General features: G+C 45.7%; 1 protein-coding gene across 2 annotated transcripts in view; it reads left to right on the top strand.

Annotated features, from left to right (window-relative positions):
- The window catches only part of LOC106611501 (ecto-NOX disulfide-thiol exchanger 2), a 273,741-nt gene that overhangs the window by 243,947 nt on the left and 12,022 nt on the right, over window positions 1-17,772 (top strand). For both annotated transcript variants that reach the window (XM_014211765.2, XM_014211767.2), the window contains exons 11-13: window positions 3,720-3,866; window positions 15,927-15,983; window positions 16,827-16,883. In XM_014211765.2, the coding sequence (XP_014067240.1) occupies window positions 3,720-3,866; window positions 15,927-15,983; window positions 16,827-16,883 (261 nt within the window). The remainder of the gene's footprint in view (window positions 1-3,719; window positions 3,867-15,926; window positions 15,984-16,826; window positions 16,884-17,772) is intronic.

The raw sequence follows: 17,772 nt of genomic DNA on the forward strand, positions 1-17,772 counted from the left end.
TCGATATCATTCAGCTTTTTCCCGGGTTCTGAGAGCCTATGGGAGCCGTAGGAAGTGTCACGTTACAGCAAAGATCCTCAGTCTTCAATAAAAAGAGCCAAGATGAACAAGAACTTGTCAGACAGGTCACTTCCTGTATGGAATCTTCTCAGGTTTTTGCCTGCCATATGAGTTCTGTTATACTCACAGACACCATTCAAACAGTTTTAGAGACTTTAGGGTGTTTTCTATCCAAAGCCAATAATTATATGCATATCCTAGTTTCTGGGCAGGAGTAATAATCAAATTAAATCGGGTACGTTTTTTATCCGCCGTGAAAATACTGCCCCCTAGCCATAACAGGTTAAACTACATCTTTAATAATAAGAGCTTTGCAAAAGCCCTTGACTTTCAAGGATGCGCTATCTCTAATGAACCATTGAAAAGTGTCTACACAAAAGTACAAAGATCTTTTATAGCCAAGATACACCCCTCTCAACGTACATGACGAACCACAGATACATAGAATGGGTCACAAGGTTACATTTTGTATGAAAGATATCTATAAAACATAGCAGACAGCAACTGCTGTGTCAACAGTTTTCATTGTACAGACCAGTGTCTGGTCCTCCTACTCCAAACTGGAACCGTCTCTCCCTGGTACGGTATAGAACAGAACCATTAGCTCCATGTTATCTGGAATGCTCTTTAGGCTTTATTACCCAAAGACATCGTAAATCTACTCTGTCAGTGCTATGTCATAGAGGCCCATCCTCAGTAAGACACACACACATATGTAGACAATGTTCCATTCTGTCCTCCTCCCTTCCTGATATTCTGCATAGCACCAGGGATATGTGAAAGACAAGCCTGACCTCTCCCCTCTCTGGGCCCCAAGTGACTGAGCCCCAGCTAAGGGAAAAGTGCAACTGCCAACATTCATTATCCAAATGGATACATTCTAATGACAAGTATATCACGTAAGCATATTATGCAAATAAAGCATCTTAATTATCTATGTTACCCAACTAATTCTGATTCATCCGCCACACAAGTGGTTTTGATGAAAAGTCACTTTTAATGGAGGTGGATAGAGAACTGCTCTCTCAATCACACACACACACAGGCGCGTGCACACATACACACAACATTAATAAAGATATGAGAGAGTGGTAGGGAGAGATGCAAGCTGAAAACAAGAACGGCAGAGGGATGCACTCAGAGTAAGATGGATAGATAGAGAGAAAAAGAAAGAACAATAGAAAGACTTCAGAGGGAGAGAGTCATTCTAGAATCTGATCACTCTGCTGTCCTAGACGCTCTACAGAAACCAATGCCAACCAGCTTGAAGGGTTTTCTATTAAAATCTTCCTCTCAGAGAAAACAACCATCAAACCATCGGTAAGATAAACAACCCTCTGAGGCAGGAAATCTGTTGCTCCCATCACCTGCTGGGTCATCAAATATCTTCAAGTTGTCAATGGTCATAGTTAATAGAATTTTTTTTTTAATGTTGGTTTTGAGCATAAATAATGTGTCGTCCTCCTGCTCATTTGAATAGACAGATGGTAATTACATTTCTAACACGCAAGTTTGAACATTTCCATGAAAATATTAAGTGATCGGATTAAAATGAGGAGGAAGAGACCAATTGGATGCTTCTTATTGCTCCATGCTAAATTGCGTTATCATGCAGGCTCAGGCAAATTACCATAAAATATTATCAGCAGGTGATTTGAGTGTGCCCAGGTTCTGTGAATTTCTTCCACTTGTGAGTCATCTTATACTTGCGTATTTCAGCCTAAGGCCAACTGAGACTGTGATGGATAAGCTGAAATGGATAAGGAGAAAGGACTTTTCAGCTCCTACGTGGTTCAAACTTGCAGCACCAGAGAGACTAGATAGATAAGCTATGAGCTAAAAGTTACTACTCGATAGCAAATCCTGAAGCATAAGAGCTAACTTGGTTTCCTCTCTGTAGCTGATGCATGAAGGGTTAATAACTACAGTGAGGGAAAAAAAGTATTTGATCCCCTGCTGATTTTGTACGTTTGCCCACTGACAAAGAAATGATCAGTCTATAATTTTAATGGTAGGTTTATTTGAACAGTGAGAGACAGACTAACAACAAACAAATCCAGAAAAACGCATGTCAAAAATGTTATAAATTGATTTGCATTTTAATGAGGGAAATAAGTATTTGACCCCTCTGCAAAACATGACTTAGTACTTGGTGGCAAAACCCTTGTTGGCAATCACAGAGGTCAGACGTTTCTTGTAGTTGGCCACCAGGTTTGCACACATCTCAGGAGGGATTTTGTCCCACTCCTCTTCGCAGATCTTCTCCAAGTCATTAAGGTTTCGAGGCTGACGTTTGGCAACTCGAACCTTCTGCTCCCTCCACAGATTTTCTATGGGATTAAGGTCTGGAGACTGGCTAGGCCACTCCAGGACCTTAATGTGCTTCTTCTTGAGCCACTCCTTTGTTGCCTTGGCCGTGTGTTTTGGGTCATTGTCATGCTGGAATACCCATCCACGACCCATTTTCAATGCCCTGGCTGAGGGAAGGAGGTTCTCACCCAAGATTTGACGGTACATGGCCCCGTCCATCGTCCCTTTGATGCGGTGAAGTTGTCCTGTCCCCTTAGCAGAAAAACACCCCCAAAGCATAATGTTTCCACCTCCATGTTTGACGGAGGGGTCATAGGCAGCATTCCTCCTCCTCCAAACACGGCGAGTTGAGTTGATGCCAAAGAGCTCCATTTTGGTCTCATCTGACCACAACACTTTCCCCCAGTTGTCCTCTGAATCATTCAGATGTTCATTGGCAAACTTCAGACGGGCATGTATATGTGCTTTCTTGAGCAGGGGGACTTTGCGGGCGCTGCAGCATTTCAGTCCTTCACGGCATTGTGTGTTACCAATTGTTTTCTTGGTGACTATGGTTCCAGCTGCCTTGAGATCATTGACAAGATCCTCCCGTGTAGTTCTGGGCTGATTCCTCACCGTTCTCATGATCATTGCAACTCCACGAGGTGAGATCTTGCATGGAGCCCCAGGCCGAGGGAGATTGACAGTTCTTTTGTGTTTCTTCCATTTGCGAATAATCGCACCAACTGTTGTCACCTTCTCACCAAGCTGCTTGGCGATGGTCTTGTATCCCATTCCAACCTTGTGTAGGTCTACAATCTTGTCCCTGACACCCTTGGAGAGCTCTTTGGTCTTGGCAATGGTGGAGAGTTTGGAATCTGATTGATTGATTGATTGCTTCTGTGGACAGCTCGTTACCTGTATAAAAGACACCTGGGAGCCAGAAATCTTTCTGATTGAGAGGGGGTCAAATACTTATTTCCCTCATTAAAATGCAAATCAATTTATAACATTTTTGACATGCGTTTTTTCTGGATTTCTTTGTTGTTATTCTGTCTCTCACTGTTCAAATAAACCTACCATTAAAATGATAGACTGATCATTTCTTTGTCAGTGGGCAAACGTACAAAATCAGCAGGGGATCAAATACTTTTTTCCCTCACTGTAGCATGCAGCATATGCCTGTTGTAAGCAGGCATCTGTGGCTAAGGGTTAGTTAGCATTTGTGTCATTAAAGATTAGTTAGCATCTGTAGCTAACTGTGCCTTCTCTCTGTAGCAGACCCTTAGTTAGCATCTGTGGCTAGCTGTAGCAGAAAATTAAGGGTTAAATATTATCTGTGGCTAACTGTATCTCCTCTCTGTTTTCAGCAATTGCTGAAAATGTGTGAAGAAATGAAACAGCGGGAGGCAGAGATGGAGAAGACTGTGGAGGACAAACAGCAGCTGGAGAGCCAAGTAAAGAGCCTCAAGGAAGGACTGCAGGGCCTGAAAACACTGACAACACACACACCACAGGTCAGTAACACACACACACAACACATGCACACTTTACAGCTTTACAGTTTGGCTTGTAAGAAAAACTCCTGGGGTTTGAAACGGAATTACAATATCGGATTTGTGCTGTAATTAAAATGAAATTAGTTCAAAATGAGTTTCAATACATGATAAATATTTCAGAAATAATTAGTCAGCTACTGGATCCCAGGCTGTGTTAGACTTGAATTACAGTGTATTTAGTTTCATTCCAAATGGTATTGCATTTCTTCAATATCCCAGTGTCAGCTGATCTACCCCTAAAAATATATATATATATATATATATATATATATATATATATATATATACTGCTCAAAAAAATAAAGGGAACACTTAAACAACACAATGTAACTCCAGGTCAATCACACTTCTGTGAAATCAAACTGTCCACTTAGGAAGAAACACTGATTGACAATAAATTTCACATGCTGTTGTGCAAATGGAATAGACAACAGGTGGAAACTATAGGCAATAAGCAAGACACCCCCAATAAAGGACTGGTTCTGCAGGTGGAGACCACAGACCACTTCTCAGTTCCTATGCTTCCTGGCTGATGTTTTGGTCACTTTTGAATGCTGGCGGTGCTTTCACTCTAGTGGTAGCATGAGACGGAGTCTACAACCCACACAAGTGGCTCAGGTAGTGCAGCTAATCCAGGATGGCACATCAATGCGAGCTGTGGCAAGAAGGTTTGCTGTGTCTGTCAGCGTAGTGGAGGCGCTACCAGGAGACAGGCCAGTACATCAGGAGACGTGGGGGAGGCCGTAGGAGGGCAACAACCCAGCAGCAGGACCGCTACCTCCGCCTTTGTGCAAGGAGGAGCAGGAGGAGCACTGCCAGAGCCCTGCAAAATGACCTCCAGCAGGCCACAAATGTGCATGTGTCTGCTCAAACGGTCAGAAACAGACTCCATGAGGGTGGTATGAGGGCCCGACATCCACAGGTGAGGGTTGTGCTTACAGCCCAACACCATGCAGGATGTTTGGCATTTGCCTGAGAACACCAAGATTGGCAAATTCGCCACTGGCGCCCTGTGCTCTTCACAGATGAAAGCAGGTTCACACTGAGCATGTGACAGGCGTGACAGAGTCTGGAGACGCCGTGGAGAACGTTCTGCTGCCTGCAACATCCTTGGCGGTGGGTCAGTCATGGTGTGGGGTGGCATTTCTTTGGGGGGCCGCACAGCCCTCCATGTGCTCACAAGAGGTAGCCTGACTGCCATTAGGTACCGAGATGAGATCCTCAGACCCCTTGTGAGACCATATGCTGGTGCGGTTGGCCCTGGGTTCCTCCTAATGCAAGACAATGCTAGACCTCAGGTGGCTGGAGTGTGTCAGCAGTTCCTGCAAGAGGAATGCATTGATGCTATGGACTGGCCCGCCAGTTCCCCAGACCTGAATCCAATTGAGCACATCTGGAACATCATGTCTCGCTCCATCCACCAACGCCACGTTGCACCACAGACTGTCCAGGAGTTGGCGGATGCTTTAGTCCAGGTCTGGGAGGAGATCCCTCAGGAGACCATCCGCCACCTCATCAGGAGCATGCACAGGCGTTGTAGGGAGGTCATACAGGCACGTGGAGGCCACACACACTACTGAGCCTCATTTTGACTTGTTTTAAGGACATTTCATCAAAGTTGGATCAGCCTGTAGTGTGGTTTTCCACTTTAATTTTGAGTGTGACTCCAAATCCAGACCTCCATGGGTTGATAAATTTGATTTCCATTGATTATTTTTGTGTGATTTTGTTGTCAGCACATTCAACTATGTAAAGAAAAAAGTATTTAATAAGATTATTTCATTCATTCAGATCTAGGGTGTGTTGTTTAAGTGTTCCCTTTATTTTTTTGAGCAGTGTATTTAGGGGGTAGATCAGCTGACACTAGGATATTGAAGAAATGCAATTACATGTATTCTAGTGTCCCCACTAGACATTGATTTCAAATAGTTAATTTGGAATCCCATAGTGAGAGGGTCAAATAGAATGCCATATACAGTAGAGAGAGAGAGACGGGTCATTTACAATGCATAGAAAGAAGAGGGACAGGTCATTTATTGTTATAAACTGTGTAATTTGGGTCCTGGATGCTGATTGGCTAAAACGGTATTTCAGTCATGTGAACTGTATACCACGAGTATGACACAAAAATACAGCTCTATTTATGTTGGTAACCAGTTTATAATAGCAATAAGGCACTTCTGGGGTTTGTGGTATATGGCCAATACACCACGGCTAATGGCTGTATCCATGCACTCTGCTTCGAGACTTGCCGTAGAACAGCACTTAGACATGGTATATTGGCCAACATACCACATCCCCTCACGCCTTATTGCTTAAGTATGCCATATATAGAGAGAGATGGGTCAATCCTCTTTACATCAAACTGGCCTATTCAAACTAACTACTAGTTTCACCACCACTTTATCATCTTAAAGTAACTGTCCAGTGACAATCTAACTTTTAAAAGTTCCTATTCTGTTAACTCATATCCAGAGAAGGTTGTTGAATCGTCCTATATTCATATTTGTAGCCAAAGCATTGATTAGAGGGAAAAAAAACACTTAAAACCCCACCTCAAATTTGTATCCTAAACAGACCGTTTCAAAAAAGCTTGCTATTTCCTCAGAGTATGATGTCATACTCCTGAGGAGAATGATCTGGCCAATCAGCGGTCTAGAGGAGGATGGGCTGGCCAATCAGCGATGTACTTGCGTGCATATTTGTAATGTCCGGTACATGCCCACACCATTACAACACAGAAATCTGCTTTTTAACATACTTAATTACCCTTTTTTGGCAGGAAAACCATTTCTCTCATATTGTAAGTAAATATAGGTAATTTTTCATAGAAATATGGAAACACTGGACAGTTACTTTAACATTAGCCATGTATTACCACTGCTTTTTAAAGCACAGCAACACAACTCCAACTAATCCTAGCTACCTAACTTCTTTACACTAAACCAGCCTGTGTAAACTGAAACCGCATTTTACATTCACCAATGTTTATGGCACTGTGCCAACACGCAGACTAAAACATCTTCATACTAGCCATATACTTTATCAAGATAGTAGGGATGTAACCATTCACAGACAGGCATCGGTCCCTAATTCAAATGTTAAAAATACAAATGCGTTGGTCTGCGAACCCCAAACCGATCCAAATATAACACGCATCGGTTAGATTGCATGTTACATTTGTTAAAGTAACTGTCCAGTGTTTCCAGATAAAAAAAATCTCATATTATACTTTCTACCTTCCAAAAATATCCAATCTTTTGTGACAACTGATGTGTCCGGTCCTTGAGTGTCGAACTGCATTTAACTGTGGTGACAGTCATCGATCTCTTAGTCGTGGCCAAAATTTTTGAGAATGACACAAATATTAATTCTCACAAAGTCTGCTGCCTCAGTTTGTATGATGACAATTTGCATACACTCAAGAATGTAATGAAGAGTGATCAGATGAATTGCAATTAATTGCAAAGTCCCTCTTTGCCATGCAAATGAACTGAATCCCCCAAAAACATTTCCACTGCATTTCAGCCCTGCCACAAAAGGACCAGCTGACATCATGTCAGTGATTCTCGCGTTAACACAGGTGTGAGTGTTGACGAGGACAAGGCTGGAGATTACTCTGTCATGCTGATTGAGTTCGAATAACAGACTGGAAGCTTCAAAAGGAGAGTGGTGCTTGGAATCATTGTTCTTCCTCTGACAACCATGGTTACCTGCAAGGAAACACATGCCATCATCCTTGCTTTGCACAAAAAGGGCTTCACAGGCAAGGATATTGCTGCCAGTAAGACTGCACCTAAATCAACCATTTATTGGATCATCAAGAACTTCAAGGAGAGCGGTTCAATTGTTGTGAAGAAGGCTTCAGGGCGCCCAAGAAAGTCCAGCAAGTGCCAGGACTGTCTCCTAAAGTTGATTCAGGTACTGGATCAGGGCACCACCAGTACAGAGCTTGCTCAGGAATGGCAGCAGGCAGGTGTTGAGTGCATCTGCACGCACAGTGAGGCGAAGACTTTTGGAGGATGGCCTGGTGTCAAGAAGGGCAGCAAAGAAGCCACTTTTCTCCAGGAAAAACATCAAGGACAGACTGATATTCTGCAAAAGGTACAGGGATTGGACTGCTGAGGACTGGGGTAAAGTCATTTTCTCTGATGAATCCCCTTTCCGATTGTTTGGGGCATCCGGAAAAAAGCTTGTCTGGAGAAGACAAGGTGAGCGCTACCATCAGTCCTGTGTCATGCCAACAGTAAAGCATCCTGAGACCATTCATGTGTGGGGTTGCTTCTCAGCCAAGGGAGTGGGCTCACTCACAATTTTGCCTAAGAACACGAATAAAGAATGGTACCAACACATCCTCCGAGAGCAACTTCTCCAAACCATCCAGGAACAGTTTGGTGATGAACAATGCCTTTTCCAGCATGATGGAGCACCTTGCCATTTGGCAAAAGTGATAACTAAGTGGCTCGGGGAACAAAACATCGATATTTTGAGTCCATGGCCAGGAAACTCACCAGACCTTAATCCCATTGAGAACTTGTGGACAAACAAAAACCCACAAATTCTGACAAACTCCAAGCATTGATTATGCAAGAATGGGCTGCCATCCGTCAGAATGTGGCCCAGAAGTTAATTAACAGCATGCCAGGGCGGATTGCAGAGGTCTTGAACAAGAAAGGTCAACACTGCAACAATGGACTCTGCATCAACTTCATGTAATTGTCAATAAAAGCCTTTGACACACACTGAAATGCTTGTAATTATACTTCAGTATTCCATAGTGACATCTGACAAAAATATCTAAAGACACTGAAGCAGCAAACTTTGTGGAAATTAATATTTATATTTAATTAATATTCTCAAAACTTTTGGCCACAACTGTAAGTCAATTTGCATGCCAAACAACCCCAGACACTATCAGTAGCCTTGTCAAACTGTGCACTGTGCCCAGCTTTGTGTGCTGACAATCGCAAGTTAGGCGGCCTGTTCCTGATCTTGCACATCTACGCAGCACCTATAGCATTTAAATAATAATTTGGCTTGCGTGATATTAGGCTTTGTCATTGAACTAATAATCTATGTTGTTTGCTAGGTTATTGTTATCTATGCGCTGTAAGCTAGCGGAGACACTACTCTAATCTGCCTATATCTGTGGAACGGGACTTACAATAGATTGTATTTTGATTGTTCAGGTTCACCATTAGCAATAATTTTGGTAATTTTTCTTTGAACAGTAAGTGTATAAGGTATTTTTTTAGATATACAGGGTAAAGTTTATAATTTCATAACGAGGACAGCAGTCAATTTTGCGAGGCGCACTGCATGGCCGAAGCGAGTAGAGACGATCACTCCGTAAAAACCTTCAAACTATCAGGATAAGGTAAAACCCAGATGCAGACCATGTCAAAGTAACAATGTTTATTACAGCAACAGAGATAAAGGTACAGGACGGCAGGCAGGCTCAGGGTCAGGTCAGGGAGAGATCAGAATTCTAGATAGGGTCAAAGGTACAGGACGGCAGACAGGCTCAGGGTCAGGGGCAGGCTGAGTGGTCAGGCGGGCAGGTTAACCTCTTGGGGCTATGTGGGACGCTAGCGTGCCACCCGTGGTGCACCCTATCAACAGCAGGTGCATTTCAAGAGCGGCAAATTTGAAACCAAATAAATGTCAAAATTCAAATTTTTCAAACATACAACTATCTTACACCCTTTGAAAGATAAACATCTCCTTAATCTAACCACGTTGTCCGATTTCAAAAAGGTTTTACGGCGAAAGCATAAAGTTAGATTATGTTAGGAGAGTACATTGACAATAGCTGTGTGTAATGTTTTGTCAATTCAAAGACAGGCGTCACCAAAACCATAAAACCAGCTAAAATGATGCACTAACCTTTTACAATCTCCATCAGATGACACTCCTAGGACATTATGTTAGACAATGCATGCATTTTCAGTTCTATCATATTTATATCCAAAAACAGCGTTTTACTATGGCGTTGATGTTCAGGAAATCGTTTCCCTTCAATAACCGGCAGTCAAGTCAGCACCAGAAATTAAATAATTAAAATTAGAAAACATTGGTAAAATATTATATTGTCATTTAAGGGTCAGGACAGGCAAGGGTCAAATACCAGGAGGGCGAGAAAAAGAGTCTGGGAAAAACAGGAGCTGACAGGACAAACGCTGGTAAGCTTGACAAACAATACAAACTGGCACAGACAAACAGAGAACACAGGTATAAATACACAGGGGGTAATGGGGAAGATGGGTGACACCTGGAGGGGGGTGGAGTTAATCACAAGGACAGGTAAAACAGATCAGGCCGTGACAGTACCCCCCTCTCTAGGATCGCCACCTGGCGTCCTACCTGGGCACATACCTGGTTGACCAGGGTGCTGTCGGTGGAAGTCGGCGATGAGGGCTGGGTCAAGGATGTCTCTAGCGGGGACCCAGCACCTCTCCTCCGGGCCATAACCCTCCCAGTCAACCAGGTACTGGAAACCCCTTCCCTGTGGTCGAACCCTCAGGAGGTGTCTCACCATGTACGCCGGAAGTCCATCGACAACACAAGGAGTAGGGGTGGGCCTGGAAATGGAAGACAAAGGTCTGTGAGACACGGGATTGATACGGGATTGATACGGGACACATGAAAGGTGGCGTGTATACGAAGGGTATGGGGCAACAGAAGACGAATAGCAGAGGGGCTAATGACCTTGGAGATGGGGAAAGGGTCAATAAACCATTGGGACAGTTTGCGAGACTACACTCGGAGGGGCAGATCCCGGGTCTGATGGCGATCCGCTTGTCGTTGATACCTGGAGGTGGTCTTGAGGAGGGCCAACCGGGCTCTCCTCCAGGTACGGCGACAGCGGCAGACAAACATCAGGGCAGAAGGTATGCCAACCTCTTCCTGCTCAGGGACGAGTGGGGGCTGATACCCCAGGTAACACTCAAAGGGAGATAGGCCTGTGGCAGAGCAGAGAAGGGTGTTGCGGGCATATTCGACCCACACAAGATGCTGGCTGTAGGTGGTGGGGTTGGCGGAGACCAGGCAGCACAGGGTGGTCTCGAGGTCCTGGTTGGCTCGCTCCGACTGGCAGTTGGACTGGGGGTGGAACTCGGAGGACAGGCTGGCCGACGACCCAATGAGGTTGCAGAACACCTTCCTGAACTGGGGCGAGAACTGAGGACCCTGGTCAGAGACCATATCCACGGGCAGTCTATGGATCCGGAATACGTGCTGCACCATGGGCTGGGCCGTTTCTTTGGCAGAGGGTAGTTTGGGGAGAGGAATGAAGTGGGCAGCTTTGGAGAACCGATCCACCACGATCAGAATGGCGGTGTTGCCATCAGATGGGGGAAGACCTGTGACAAAGTCCAGGGACTGTGGGGGACAGGCAGAGGTTGGAGGAGACCAGCCGGAGCTTGCCGAGGAGTCTTGATCTGTGCACAAACTGTGCAAGTGGCGACGAATGCGGACACGTCCGGGACCACGGTATCACACAAAGGCCAGGGTCTGACGGGCACCCGGGTGGCAGGCCAGCCTGGAGGAGTGGGCCCACTCCAGGACAGCAGAGTGGACGGTGTCGGGAACAAACATCCGGTTATCAGGGCCCCCTGATAACCAAATGTTTGTTCCTGACACCGTCTGCTCTGCTGGGAACGTTGCGCCTCATGGACCTGCTTCCCTATTCCCCAACTGAGTGCCGTCGCCAGGCATGAGGTGGGAAGGATGGTCTCGGGTTCCGGGGTAGTAGTCTGGGGGCTATAGTGGCAAAACAGTGCATCCGGCTTGACATTCTTGGATCTCAGCCAGTATGAGAGGGAGAAGTTGAACTGTGTGAACAGCAGGGCCCATCTGGCTTGCCTGGAGTTGAGCCGCTTGGCGGTGCGGAGATTCTCCATGTTCTTGTGGTCAGTCCACACGATGAACGGATGTTGCGCCCCCTCCAGGCAGTGCCTCCATTCCTCCAACGCCATTTTCACCGCGAGAAGCCCCCGATTCCCTGCATCGTAGTTCTTTTCCGTGGCATTGAGGTGATGGGAGAAGAAGGTGCAGGGATGTAGCTTGAGGTCAAGGGCAGAACGCTGGGACAGGACATCCCCCACTCCGACGTCCGAAGCATCGGCCTCCACCAACTGATGAGATGGGTACGAATGAACCAGGATGAGAGCTGTGGTGAAGCAATGTTTGAGGTCCCGGAACGCGCAGTCAGCAGACTGGGACCATGTGAACGGAACCTTGGGCGAGGTGAGTGCTGACAGGGGGGAAGCCAGGGTGCTAAAACCCAAGATACAGCGGCGATAGAAATTGGCGAACCCCAGGAAGCATTGCAGCTGCACCCTGGACGTAGGCTGAGGCCAATCCATCACTGTTCTCACCCTTCCGGGATCCATCTGGACACTCCCAGCAGAGATTATGTAACCCAGAAAGGGGATGGTGGAGCGATGGAATTCGCACTTCTCCACCTTCACAAACAGCTGATTCTCCAGAAGGGGTTGAAGGACCTGCCGGACATGGAGCATGTGTTCTTGAGGGGAGTGGGAGAAAATGAGAATGTCATCAATTTAGACAAAGACGAACTGGTTCAATATGTCACGGAGAACATCATTCACCAGAGCCTGGCACAGCAAGGGTGTTGGGGAGGCCAAAGGGCATGACCAGATACTCGTAGTGGCCACTGGCCGTGTTGAAGGTGGTCTTCCACTCGTCCCCCTCTCGTAGGGTGTGGGGGAGGGTGTGGCTCAGTTGGTAGAACATGGTGTTCGCAACGTGTTTGCAACGCCAGGGTTGTGGGTTTGATTCCCATGGGGACCAGTACGGAAAAATGTTTTTATGAAATGTATGCATTCACTACTGTAAGTCGCTCTGGATAAGAGCGTCTGCTAAATGACTAAAATGTAAAATGTATCCGCACCAGGTTGTAGGCGTTCCGTAGATCCAGCTTGGAAAACACAGTGGCCTCCTGGAGCGGCTCAAAGGCCGAGGATATGAGTGGTAGCGGGTAACGGTTCTTAACCGTAATGTTGTTGAGTCCCCGGTAGTCAATGCACGGGCACAGGGTCTTGCCCTTTTTCTCAGCGAAGAAGAAGCCTGTGCCAGCGGGAGAGGAAGAGGGACGGATAAATCCAGCAGTTAGGGAGTCCCCAATGTAGGTATCCATAGCCTTGGTCTCCGGTCCCGACAGAGAGTACAGACATTTTATATTTCCATCATCACAGCATTAGAGTCTATAATAGTGATTTGTTCAAAACATCGCTGTTTCTTTTGCTGTAAATAATAGTTTATTTTATTTATTTTACATTTCAGAAAATAAAGCAATGTTAATTCTCTTCTTAATTTATTTTATTTTTTTCGTAAATAAAAGGGCAGGTCAGGAAGCCTCGGGTCCTCTCGGCAACGAGAACGTCAGGAGCTTCTGGGTTGACTCGGAGGCAAGGTGGGATCCCTGGGTGTGCGAGCAAAATCGAATTTCCTCTCTCTCCGTTGTTCCCGTAGTCGCCCATCGATTCGGATGGTCAAAGCGATGAGGGCAATCGAGATCCGTAGGTAACTCCCAAGCAGTAAGCTCGTCCTTGACCTCCTCCGAGACGCCGTGCAGGAACATATCGAACAGTTCTTCCTGGTTCCAAGCACTCTCTGCTGCCAACGTGCGGAAATCCACCGCATAGTCAGCCACACTGCAGAAGCCCTGCTGAAGCTGGATTAGCCTCCGGGCAGCTTCGTCCCCGGAGAACGGCCATAAAAAACCTTCTTCACCTCTTGTCACGAATTCCTCTAGACTAACGCATATGGCCGGCTGCTATTCCCATACAGCAGTAGCCCAGGTGAGAGCCCTCCCGGACGTCAGCGTGATGAGATGGATCATTCCAAGATAGCCTGAGGGGAAGGAGGAGGGCTGAAGCTCGAAAATGAGGGCACACTGAGCTAGAAACACCCGACAGGTGGCTGGGGGGGGGCAAACGGGGCTCCCGAGAAGGTGGAGTGGCCGATGAGACGGCGCTGCCAGCAGCTGTGTTACTGAGGGGCTATGGGGTTACCACCGTGGTAGGCTGTCTCCCAGACAACCCGCGGAATTGCTCCAGCAAACCGTCCAATGCCTGGTCATGGCATTCAACCAACGTTTGGACCCCCTCCATAAGGCCACGAAGCAGTTCCTCGTGTCTCCCGATGTTGGCTCCTTGGGAGGAGATGGCATTGCGCAGCTGGCCCGGATCTGCTGGGTCAGTCATAGCCAGTTCGTACCATCAGCATAAGGTAAGACCCAGTTGCAGACCGTGTCGAAGTAACACTGTTTATTACAGCAACAGAGGCAAAGGTACAGGACGGCATGCAGGCTCAGGGTCAGGCAGAGAGGTCAGGCGGGTGTGTTCAGGGTCAGGACAGGCAAGGGTCAAAAACCAGGAGGGCGAGAAAAAGATAGGCTGGGAAAACAGGAGCTGACAATCTTGATTGGCTCTATCTCAAACTCTTCCAGAATGTCTGAGATCTCCTTTGCCACTACTTCGCCAGTTTGCGATTTGTACACTGCCCTGGTGTGGAGGACCTTCTGTTTTACACTGCCCTAGCTTGTGTAGTGCACTGTAACAGTGAGATAGTGGTCCTGACAGAGGCTGGTCCACCCATTTGATGTGATGGCCAGCTTTGGCACGTCCTTCAGCTCAGTGATCACATTGGCCTTTTCTACACCATACCAGGTAGGAATTAATGTGCCACTGAGGTAACTCCTGGAGGAAGGGGTATATTTGGGGTTGAGTGCCTTGCTCATCTCCCGACAGTAAAAAAAATTATTGTTTTCATGTGTTGAATTATCATTATTGAATTGTTGTGTTTTGATCTCTATTCTGGATTGGGAATAGTGAAAAAATGCATCATAGATAAATGTGTTAATCCTATTGCAAATTAGAAACGGTTGGTGAGATAAAATGTGCAATATAATGTTTATGTAGCAACAATAAATAGTATTTTCTTAATTTCTCCAGTATCGAAAGCAGAACTGATAACATTGGAGCTTATCGATACTACGGTCTTTCATAATTTATCTCCTACCCTTCACAGTACCAGTCAAAAGTTTGGACACACCTACTCATTCAAGGATTTTTCTTTATTTTTACTATTATTTACATTGTAGAATAATAGTGAAGACATCAAAACTATGAAATAACACATGAAATCATGTAGTGGAATGGTGCAAAGCTTGCCGCCATTGGACTCTGGGCAGTGGAAACGCGTTCTCTAGAGGGATGAATCACATTTCACCAACTGGCAGTCCGATGGACAAATCTGAGTTTGGCGGATGCCAGGAGAACGCTACCTGCCCAAATGCATAGTGCCAAATGTGAAGTTTAGTGGAGGAGGAATAATGATCTGGGGCTGTTTTAGTTCCAGTGAAGGGAATTCTTAATGCTACAGCATACAATTACATTCTAGCTGATTCTGTCCTTTCCTGTTTCAGCATGACAATGCCACCATGCACAAAGCGAGCTCTGTACAGAAATGTTTTGTCGATATCGGTGTGCAAGAGCTTGACTGGCCTGCACAGAGCCCTGACATCAACCCCATTGAACACCTTTGGGATGAATTGGAACTCCATATTAATGCCCATGATTTTTGGAAATAGATGTTCGATGAGCAGGTGTCCACATATTTTTGGTCATGTAGTGTACCTTACTTAGATTAGATTACCACTAGACACTGAAATGTGTCCCCAAGCAGTGATCCATGGGAAATATGGTCATTATAGCATGCGTACGTACAGAGATGAATCATTGGAAGGAAGATAAATCAATTTGCAGAGGGCGTTGCTCTCTAGATTGGTGGTCTGTGTGTGTGTGTGTGTGTGTGTGTGTGTGTGTGTGTGTGTGTGTGTGTGTGTGTGTGTGTGTGTGTGTGTGTGTGTGTGTGTGTGTGTGTGTGTGTGTGTGTGTGTGTGTGTGTGTGTGTGTGCACTCATGTCTGCTTGCATAAGAATCTGGCATGTTAGACAGTGTTGGCTCTTCTCATTTTTATAATTGACTCTAGCTGGAGATTTCCCTACACGATGACAGCGGGAGCAAGGAGAGTGCTAATCAAGTCAATGTAAGTGGAAAAGGGCTGTGACACTTGCTCTACTTTTTCTCTTTCCCTCTCCCTCTTTCTCTATTCCCCTCTCTCTTTCTGTCTGTATCCTCCCTCTCTTTCTCCTCTCCTCTCTCTCCTCTTCCAGTGACATGACAAACCTTTACAGGCCAATCCAGTGCAGAAGGACTTTATTTGTTGCTGGATAAATCAACCCTACACAACTGGGTTAGGAAGTCAAGGGCTTGTCCAATCACACACACATAATAGCATAGTGAGGAGTATTCGCCCACCACGACTGGGTCAGACAGGGCAGCGCCCACACACACAAACAAACACATCAGTCATATGGACACAAACACCCTTCCATCCCCCCCTCTCTCTGCCAGCCTGTCAGAAACCCACAGTAACCAACAGCTTGATCATTAGTATTGCTAAGACTCTCAGCTCTGTCTCTCTCTCTCTCTCTCTCTCTCTCTCTCTTCCTCCCTCTCTCTCTCTGTTTCCTCCTCTCTCTCTGTTTCCTCCCTCTCTCTCTCTGTTTCCTCCCTCTCTGTTTCCTCCCTCTCTCTCTCTGTTTCCTCCCTCTGTTAGAACTATTGCTGTCGGCACCCTCTGTATTTTCACTCCTCTCTCTGCCTCCTTTGTCTCTCCCCCTCTGTGTGTGTGTGTGTGTGTGTGTGTGTGTGTGTGTGTGTGTGTGTGTGTGTGTGTGTGTGTGTGTGTGTGTGTGTGTGTGTGTGTGTGTGTGTGTGTGTGTGTGTGTGTGTGTGTGTGTGTGTGTGTGTGTGTGTTTGTCTATTTACATAAGAATCTGACATGTTAGACGGTGACGGCTTTTCTAATTTTCATAATTGACTCTAGCTGGAGATGTCCCTGCAAGAGGACAGAGCGAGTGAGGAGAGGGCTAATCAAGTCAATGTAAGTAGAAAAGGGCTTTAAATCTCTCTCTGTTCCTCTTTTTCTCTATTCCACTCTATTTCTCTTTCTATCCTCCCTCTTTCTCCTCTTTTCTCCTCTCCTCTCCTTAGATTATTACATGACAGATCATTACAGGCCAATCTTATGCAGTAGGACTTTATTTGTTGCAGGATAAATCACCCAACACAACTGGTTTAGGAAATCAAGGTCCTGTCCCATAACATAGTGGTTCCCAAACAGTGTGCCTTGAGGAATTAGATTAGATTAGATTATTTATATATTTTTACACTCACGTATAAATGTGACCTCTGAAATGCATATGGAATTTGGACTTGCGAGCACTAGTACCAGTCAGATAATACATTAAATGGCACATGGTTACATCTGTATCGTTGTTTCAAGTCCAGTACACGCAGGCTGTTCTTACATTTGCATCATTTGATGGGTGCGCATCACAAGCATTAATTTGGTAAATTACGCTTTGTCTGTAAAAACGTAGCACAGGCAAGTTTAATTAGGCTAAACCAGAGTACACGCATGGTGCCCAAATTTATGACATATGTCGCGCAGCAAGAGTCGAGGGGAGACGAACAGATTCGGTTCAGTCAGTTTAGTCAGTCGTCCTGGTGAGCCCTTCCCAGCTAGCTAATAATGCTTGTGCTAGAAACTTCAGCGAGATTTTGAAAGTTGTCTGAGTAATTTTTATCGGAGTAATTCTTTGTTTTTCAATAATAGTAGTTAACATTCTTTTTTAATGACTACCCCATCTCTGTACCCCACACATACAATTATCTGTAAGGTCCCTCAATTGAGTAGTGAATGTCAAGCACAGATACAACCAAAGACCAGGGAGGTTTTTCAATTGCTCGTAAAGAAGGGCACAGATTGA

The sequence above is a fragment of the Salmo salar genome, chromosome ssa09, assembly GCF_905237065.1.
Source record: "Salmo salar chromosome ssa09, Ssal_v3.1, whole genome shotgun sequence".
In the NCBI taxonomy this organism is placed as follows: domain Eukaryota; kingdom Metazoa; phylum Chordata; class Actinopteri; order Salmoniformes; family Salmonidae; genus Salmo; species Salmo salar.